The sequence below is a fragment of the Anneissia japonica genome, unplaced genomic scaffold, assembly GCF_011630105.1.
Source record: "Anneissia japonica isolate Jap-2015-1 unplaced genomic scaffold, ASM1163010v1 scaffold351_len699533_cov169, whole genome shotgun sequence".
Classification (NCBI taxonomy): domain Eukaryota; kingdom Metazoa; phylum Echinodermata; class Crinoidea; order Comatulida; family Comatulidae; genus Anneissia; species Anneissia japonica.
The window spans coordinates 266,065-276,011 of record NW_022685600.1 but is presented as its reverse complement, the minus strand read 5'-3'; the positions used below and the strand labels follow the sequence as shown (position 1 = coordinate 276,011).

Genomic DNA, 9,947 nt, shown 5'->3' with positions numbered 1-9,947 from the left:
CCGTTTATTAAAAAGATTAAAATTTACAACAGCAAACCTTGAAAAAATACAGGCCTAGATACTGTTTAATACTAAACAAAATAAAAATCTACAACATTCGGACTGTATCTCAGCAACAAACACATTTTTGTTACAAATATGGCATCAGCATTATTTTCCTAATTATTTATTTTAAAAAAACACTTGATGCTTTATTACAAGTACTTTTTCTATGATTTTGGTTCAATTTATTTATATAGATTTTATTTGTCTCCAATTGCGTAATATCTAATATTACCACATGACTAAACTGAGTAAAATATCTAACCTATGAACCTAATAATTATGTTCTTGAAAAATATTTATAGGAACTAATATTTACACAAGACACTTAGAATATACTAGTGATTAATTCTACATTCGGGTAAATCAGTATTCGCTTATTAAACACCCAAATGTAGGCATACTATACATACAAGTCAAATTCTGCCTTTACTAACGTGTTTGAGAATGGGAACATTATTTTATATTGAACTGCCTTTGTTTAGTTATGATTTTCCAGGATAGGTCTATACAGGAAGTTATAAAAATTATTTTCTTGTTAATAAGATGCAAAATTAGTACTAATCATGCATTATGTTATGTTACCATGACTACGACACCATGCATGCAGTGTTCTATATTTGATATACCACATATGCCTTCATAATTATTTCATATATATATATACTGTCTCTTATACACATCTAGATGTGTATAAGAGACAGTAATAACATAATCTCTACATGTGTTAAAATGAAATAACCGTTTTGTTTAGAATAATATATATATATATATAAACAGTATGTATATATACATATATATATATATACTGTATATATATATTGTATATATATATATATATATTGTATATATATTCCATATATTATATATAGACGTATGGTTTTATGTGTATAGTGCAGTATAGGCGAGCTACATAAGATATTGGTTATTAACTTCATAGTGAAACATATTACGCAATCAACTGAATTTAAGCATAAGTCTATCTATAGACTAGGCCTACAATACCATTTAAGATCGTTAGCACTTCCCGTCATATTATATTTAATAAAAGTTACAAAAGTTAAAATCTTTGGAAAGCTGGAATGTACTACGCATGCGTTGAATCAGGCAAACGTTTGTCCCCTTGATGCGTCTGGCAGGTAATAGTCGTTGTCATGGTAGTTCTGTCTTGAAACCTGAAACATTTAAATGACACAACCTCGACACCAGTGAAAAAGAATAGTTCCTCAAGCCACAACCAAAGACAGAAAGAGTACAACAGAAGACTTCGAACGGAGGGAGAATGCGACTGTGATAAACTTTGGTATTTAGTAGCCCTAAAGAAATGAAAGAACAAAAATCAACACCGGCTTCCGTCAGTTTCATGAAACTGCAGCCCTTTCGCCAGATGTTTGTTGGATGTAAAAATGTCCTTACATTCATTCATTCATTCGGCCACTTTGAATTAAATTTCATGCTAAATTCACGAGAAAATACCTTTACTGATGAACATTTCTCCATCTGATAAATATATTTTTGATTAAATTTTAAATATACCATTTTAATACAGCCGCTCATTAGCAAATAAAAAATACCAAACAAGCAGGTAATAAAATCTACCACCAAAAAGCAGGAATTTCAAATCTCTGAATCGCTTTATTCAAATATTTGTTGATAGTCTAATATTTGAATGAAACATTTTTAGAGAAATGAATTTACTATAATGAAAGGGAAAGCAAGTGTATACGAATGAAGGAATGAAATGACAAACACAGCGACCATAATACCAAGCGAAAGGGCTAAATAATAATAGTTAGATATTGGAAAAAAGATGAACAGTTATAATACACGAAAGAGCTGAATAATACTAAATAAAAAAAAATATGAATTGTTACATAATACAGTATATATAAGACTAATATATAACTACATAAAATATAAGCATTATTACATGCATACTTATAACAATAAAATATATAAAATAATTCACTGTAATGTAATTTTCAATAACTTTATAGAAACATTTTACATTTATAAACAATGTAAAGTAAAAGTTTCAAAGCCATTTTGCTTGAGTTTCTGGCTCAATAGTGTCTTCTGATTGAATTATTTGATGACTCACCTGCCCCCTCCTATCTGTTGGTGGAACCAGCATAAATGCTAACAGCTCAATGAAATACACAAAGAGAGCACACCCAATACCAATCAACATCAGATAGTAGACTCCCTGTAGATCTACGGCTGTCAGTGAATATAGGCCTTGTCTCTCCCATAGCGTCTCCTTTTCACAGTCTGACGTGTAACCAAACCATCTATCCTCCAGTTTGTCCATTGTTCCATCTTCGAAGAGCTTTTCGATAGCATACGACAACTGATCACGAAGCGGTGACCCGGCCTGGACTGCGAAACCATACATACTTCTGGTGATAAATCCGTCGGTAATAAGAAGATCGCATGGTTTACGATAAGCCTCGTACTTCAAGATTGCAGACTCGGCAAGCAATGCGTATTCACCGTTACTCTCTCTCACGCGACGGACACCGTCACTGACGAAATCAACCAAGGGATCCGGATATGCTGTTGAAATGTACCCCCAGATACGCTGATAATCTGGATCGGTGGAGTTCTTGAAGAAGTCATAGGTGGAACCTTCCTTAACACAACCATAATTGACTTCAATCTGCTCTAGAAGATCTTTGGCTGTCCTGATGAAAGCCGCCTTCTTTGCTGCCGTCATATATGGACTGACATTCAATCCGTACAAGAAGATCATGATCAAACAAAACATCCACCAAAACCCAGTGAGAACCCGACCTGCTTGAGATCTCGGAGACGCGTCATAGCTTTGAAGAAACATTGAACTCACAGAAAACCAGGTGGAGTTACGGAAGCTGAAATTGTCAGCGTTTTCTTCGTAGACATCTCCGTTCTCGGCAAGAGCTCTCCACTCTGCAGGATTTTTTCGATTGATGAGGAACATAAAGAGGCTAAAAAGGAACATTGCCATTGCGTTGATGAACCAGACTTCAACGCCAAACGGATACATCATGCTAAACGGATATTCGTGTACGTAACTCGGGTGTTTGATGAGGATTTGTATACCGCTACGCATAAATGGAATGGAGAAATCTACAAAGCTGTCACGATCCTCTGTAATAGTCAATGGTCCTGCTGCAATATCCGCTCTCTGTAAGACATAACGTTTACACATACAGTTGCTGTCCTCAAAGTAATTCCCAAATAGTACCTCTAGATGACAACTAACTAATAATGATAGAACTAAAACTATTAACATACGTACCCCTCGGATTATTTCTCCGATCATTCCAGTCCATTCATTGCTGAATAGATTTCTTGAACCGTACTTGTTGTCCGATACCAAATCAACTTCATAGTCGAATTTATCCGCAGGAATAACCTTTTTGATTTCTGCGAGCAAGTCCATAATATAGCCCTCGAAACGATCGTTTCCGTAAGCATTTTGATTCTGATTGGGAGTATCGACGATATCTGGCCTGTCGTCATCATTGATGTCATATTGGGTAAGACGTAGGAATGGTGGTTCCTTAAAACATTTAAAAAGAAGCATTATAACTTATAACATGTATACAAAACCCTACTGGGCAGTTTTAAGGTACCAACTATATTCAATATCAGTTGCATCAACGATGTCCATACAGAAATAAGAAAGATTAACTAAATTAAAGCGGTACGGTAATTATTAATGCATATATGTTGAAGGTAGTACCTCTATGGATACGATCTTGAGGATTCTCTCTGAGGCCTGTCTGTAAGCATCTACACTCATTCTTGAGTTACTTCTCCACTGGCTTCTCCATCTTTCTTCCCAGAATTCTATGTTCTGTGCCCATTCGCCTCTCTAAATAGGAAACAAGTTTAACAACAAATTCTATAACATAAATTAGTGTAGGTAAATGATAGCAAACGTAAACATAACATACAAGCGCAGAAGAGAGCCAATTTAGGACCGTTTCTCACCACTTGTTCAATGGTCTCCCCTTGGCCACTGATGATCATAATAGAGTAGTTGACTCGATTGCCGTTTTCACCGAATGCAACATTTCCTGACAGACCTTCGAAGTTGAAGTACTGCATATCCTGGTACAGTGGGCTTGGTACTGGAGGAGTTTTATCCGAGGGGCATTCCTCCATGATACTGTCTCCGGGGAGAATATCTCTTTCGAGTATTGAAGGATCCTGTAGATGAACTCTTTCCCTGTAACGGCGGATGCCGTGACCAATGGCGATGACGGCATCGAACGCTAACTTCTCTCTGAATGGCCAATCGCGAAGTGGAACGTTGATTGTCGTTGGTACTGCATAGTTCAGCTCTTGGGTGTAGTTCAAAGCGAATCTCGTTAGGTAAACCTGACTTAAACTGATCTCTTCCAAAAATGTTCGATCGATGAAGACGCCCTGCAAAGAGAACCCTACAGTTATGTACGGTAATGTACGCGAAGAAAATATGAGCATCATGTAGCATTTTGATCAAGAGTATTCCCACTGAAAATCACGTGCACTACTTCATGGGCATGTAAATCAACTGGTCTGCTGCTTTACCAAGAGCTGAACTCACGTCAACGGTGACGACTATTTTAAACATGATATACTTACGACGTTAGCGAGGACCCAATGGTAACCGCTACTCAGAACACCAAGTTCCATAGCCTATAACGAGATAAAAACTGTGTTAGAGTGTCAATTTTACGGAAGCCCAGAATTTCAATTCATTGGCCTTTTTTCCGTCTACATTACTGAAACATAACGTAATCAGGTTGCAATTAAACACTGAATATCACTTTTATTTTATTTTATTTGCGCCACGCATGGCTAGATTACCTCTCTTAGAATTTTATAGGTGGTTGTCTCGTCCTGCGTGTATAGGAGGATGTTCTTCACCCGTCCTTCCTTCAACTGCTCAGCAAGCACTGGAAAGTTGTCTTCTGTAAGCTGACGTGACGTCACATTCCAGTCGTACCTATTGCCGGCACTGACAACTGGCTCCAAATTTCGGAAAACTGAAAGACAGTTTAAATTATCAAAAGATATCACAGTATTCTTTTATTACCGTCAGTATTGTCATTGTTTTTGTTTGTTTTTTTTAATCATTATCTACTTCTTCATCATCACTTCAGTCATCATCACCTTATCATCATCTTCACTTCACTTCACTTCATCATCATCATCATCATCTTCACTATCATCATTATCATCATCTTCGTCATCATCATCTTCATCGTAACCTTAATCGTCATCATCACCTCTTCACTGACACATCGCGTCTTTATCGGCGTCGGTGTAATTTATCGGCGTCGGTGTAATTTATCATCATCTCTCATTGCCGCCACGTCTCCATCGTCGCCGTATTTATCGTCATAATGTGTAATATTTTGACTGAATAAAAACGCATAGGCCTATAAGTTCAGATATACAACTACTCAAATTATTTAAATTGAAATCTTATCAAAATATGTTCACTCACTTTCTTCATAATCATACATCACGATGAAGTCCCGCCATTTGAAGTAGTCCAGTATCTCGATCAGAAACACACCCATATCCTCTGGAGCAGGGTACATCTTAAAAGCTAGGGAACCAGAGTTTAACGAGCCCTGATCAAGACCAAATATGGGCATCGAGGCGTGGCTTGCAACACCGGCAACATCACGACAAGTTTTACAGATATCCTCTGGTACGATCATGGCCGATAGACGCCGTTCACGTACCATGGTATTACAAACTGTATAAAAATATGTAACAAATGTTAATAGATAGCCAATAGAGGAGTTATTGTTGGCACATAATAGTTTAATATTGGCACTTATTTGAACAGTAATAGGACAACATAATAAACAGTGCCTCGTTATAAACTAATATATTATTAATCATATAACAATTATATAAAATAATAAATAAATTACCCAACTTCTTTTTTGATGAGTCTTGGCTTTGTATTATGCTGGATGTGCCATTTTAGTGGATTAAAAAGATGATGGATGATGATGAATGATGATATTAATCATAATTATCTTAACAATAATAACCAATATATGCCTAATACAAATAAAATGATGAAAATATTTAATGCCAATACGAATGATTGTTATGACGTTAGTGGTTGATCATATTGACTACGATAATAAAAATATTTATGTTATTAATCCTATTAATAATATAAAAAAATAGGCCAAATGAATGGCTTGGACTTACTGTCTTGGATAGCAGAATATGTATATTCCGTAGTAAGTTTAAGTTCACTAATGGTAGCAAGATGCGTATCGGTTAAATAACTGGAGTTCTGGTTAATAGATTGAATAGCATCTCGTATAATGTTCTTGTAACGGTCTCCATCGCCTGTTTCCTCGCCAAACATAGCCCCTATTTATAACAAAAATACTTACTATTAGGTAAAGTGAATCATGTCGTTGTAGGATACAACTATTATTGTTGATATAATTCTTGCTTTTTTATTCTTTTTTTTATTACTTATTATATAAAACCCAAAGGGCAATACTGTTGAGTTTAAATAACAGCAACAAGAAAATCACTAACTTCTTATCCAATAATTTTTATACCTAATTTGGCGAAACCTCCGACCGCCAAAAATGGTGATTTTGAATATAAATAAACTTTTATTTTTAGCCAGTTAGTGTGCCCTCCGTCATGATAAAATTGAAATTTTATAAATTTTTATATTTATTTTTATTATGCCATCGCTCCCCTGAAATCTCCAAAAGTGAGATACACTAGGCCTATATATATATATATATATATTTCTTCCTTAATTATACAAATATAAGGCATTTATCCATCGCATTTACTACAACTATTTAATTTATAAATAACATTTTATTTTTATTTTCCCCTTCGCCTAAATGGTTTTGGCAAAATCATTTTGCTAAATGATAAAATGAAATTTAGTTTTCATTTTTTTTTCGGCCCTCCTTTGACGATATATTTTAAAAAAAGTAAGTTTGCTAAGATATAAACAAAGTCTCGCCTTACCTATAATATATTTTCATAAGAAATTCAAAAGTACCGTACTACTGTAAACATACATAGGCCTACATGAGTATTTTTTTCAATAGATTACTTGTTTTGTAAGGTATGATGTTTGAGGCAAGACAATAGAATCGTTTTTCATTGAGAATATAAGAACATAATTTATCAAATTAGTGACACTTACAATCATTGAATGATATTTTTTCCAGCTAATTGTTGCATAGTCTTTTACCCTACAGGGTTTGTTTATTGTTTTCAACTGTATTAAATACTATACTGAAGATATTACTGAAACTTTTCATTACTGGTAAATTGTCATAGGGCCATTCTATTCCTGTAAAATTATTTACCGATTAGATACCGGTATCGATGTATTTATGGACAGAGTAAAGGTTCGTTAATAATCGATAGGGGACCGTCTTCGATATAAACTCCGTCTTGAAAATGGTTTCGGGCTTGATGCTGGGTGTATTGAATGGAGCACAGTTGGCAATGGCAAGAAAAACATAGTTTCTACATAACATTTCTTTTTTTTTTTAATTTGATGCGTTCGAAGACGATGAATTATGTATAATGCCACACAAATTTTACAATTGAGTAATTTAAAATAAACATAAATCTATAATAGTTAAAATCATTAATAAACGTCCGAAGCTGTTAACACTGAGATACAACCGAACTATTAGGCTAAAATAGTCTTTAAACAAATAAGATTTCGCTTAAGTATTGCAACCTTGTAAACCCAAGTTTAACAAAATACATTATCAGACACGATATTATTTAAATATAGTTATATCAATATATTATTATTAATACATAAAAAATATTTTTAAACAAATAGAAACAAACAAATAACTACTGCAATTTTCTTTTGAATATATTTTTGTTTTAAACTGAGCATATAGAATCGTGGACAGATTTGATGGTGCTGAATACAACTTACTTACATTTAATTAAGAATTTCGTTTCAATTATTTTCTTCTATAGCACCTTTTAAACATTTTACAGATTTACCTTCGTGAGAAATTTCAAGATTATAAGCTGTTGCACTGATTTCCATGTGTATCCCTATCGAATAATTATTACTCAATGTCACACTTTGCTATAGATATTCCAGGTTTATAGGTCAGTTTCAACATACCCATTTATTAAGCAGCTGATAGGTGGTTTTGAGTTTTAAAACTAGGCCAAGAGATCGAGGGATGTTTTGGTTTTTCGATTCAAGAAGCAACTACTGTATATATAATTATATAATTATATATATATACATACATATATGTATATATGTTATATACATATATATGCATATATACATATACATATATAATATATACATACATATATATACATACATACATATATATACATACATACATATATATACATACATATATATATACATACATATATATATCATCTAGATGTGTATAAGAGACAGATATAAGTGTTTTTTTTAACTCAATACAAAGATAGGCTCACTAGGTTTATGAGATTTTCCTTTCAGTTTGTTTTGCATGCTCCTTTAAAAATGGCTCTTTCAGGATTGATAAAAAAGCCTGAATGTTTGTTTACTAACTCAATTAGTAAGTTTATTCCAATTATTAATAATTCTACAGGTTACCTGTACAATTATTTTACAATCATAATAATGCATCCATCTTTTAGTATGGCTAGGTATATTGTTAATGTGTAATATCTTCATATCATCATGGAATTTTTAAAGTGTTATGAAAGTTCGCCATTCGCTCGATGGTACGTCATACGTTATGACAAACACAGCGGGACAGTGGAATCGGAATAACAGTATCTCCAATCACCATGGAGGAATAAGTTTATTCCTCCATGATCAAATGATGGTTGCTTGTGGGCACATATGAAAATCACAGTCGGTAGCTATCATATCTCAGCTTACAAGCGGTAATGATACCGCCATAACATTGTGTTTTTTTTTTCCTGAAGTAAATGTATTCATAAATTTGCATATTAATATGAATGGTGGAACCATTGTTGGCAAAATTGGAATGCGAACCGTTCTTCTTTAAAGATGGCGCCGGCAAGTTTTAATCAATTGGTAGATATAGACCTCAAGATATCAAATGATAAAATGAGAATTTTTAATTTATATTTCGTTCATAATAAGCGAGTCTAATCATAATTAGTTTGATGTTTTCATCGTAAGGTAAACCCTGACCATAAAATTCGTCATTATAAACATGAAGTATTCTCGTATAAACAGATACCAAATTTTTGGATAATTTTATAATGATAAATCTAACCGCCAAATTAGCTCATAAATATAGAACCTGCTTTAAATTTCTTTGAGTAAAAATTAGGCATGATACTAAAACGATATGCCATTGTACTCACCTATGCTTACTTGATTGGCGAAGCATTGTCCAACATATAACGCCACTAACACAACAGCTGAAATCCACCGCTCTGCCATTATTTTTCACCCTTCCTCTCCCTTCTAGCACAGTTTCTTCTTATCTGTTCTGCCTTATACTATATAACAAAACGTGTAGAATCGATCTACAATAAAATATATATTTTTTATTTTCCAGTTTTTCCAAACGCCAAAATGCGACGTATTACTCGGCTTTTCTATCGCAGTAGCTTCAGATAGGCTGGCACCATACAATCAGAAAAGCAGAGCCAAGCGGAGAGTCAATATTTGAATATTCATACAAGTTCTTCAGTACAGGACGATGTAACTTTTTTCATAGGGGTGTTCCAAACCTTTATGAGCAATGTGTATGTCCAGACTTGGCATTTTTCCCAGCTGATCATGCGCAACAGTTAAGTAGTCATTCTAAACCGTTTTTGCTTCGTTTGAATATCGTAATTATTAACCTATTATTAACGCTATATTTACCCTGGTTGGTGAGCATTGTTTAACGAGA

At 33.9% G+C, this 9,947-nt stretch overlaps 1 protein-coding gene across 2 annotated transcripts; it reads right to left on the bottom strand.

Moving 5' to 3' along the window:
- Positions 1–915: 915 nt before the first annotated feature.
- LOC117111595 (glutamate receptor 1-like) lies at positions 916–9,713 on the bottom strand. 2 transcript variants are annotated; one of them, XM_033254544.1, is made up of 10 exons: positions 9,412–9,713; positions 6,253–6,420; positions 5,525–5,782; positions 4,882–5,060; positions 4,657–4,710; positions 4,021–4,458; positions 3,770–3,901; positions 3,323–3,586; positions 2,144–3,208; positions 916–1,217 (listed from the first exon to the last, which is right to left on the bottom strand). In XM_033254544.1, the coding sequence occupies exons 1-10, from the start codon at positions 9,488–9,490 to the stop codon at positions 1,146–1,148; spliced, it is 2,709 nt and encodes a 902-aa protein (XP_033110435.1). In that variant the 5' UTR covers positions 9,491–9,713; the 3' UTR covers positions 916–1,145. The 2 variants fall into 2 exon arrangements, with proteins under 2 accessions (XP_033110435.1, XP_033110440.1); XM_033254549.1 differs by having other exon boundaries at positions 916–1,358; positions 9,412–9,712.
- Positions 9,714–9,947: the final 234 nt, after the last annotated feature.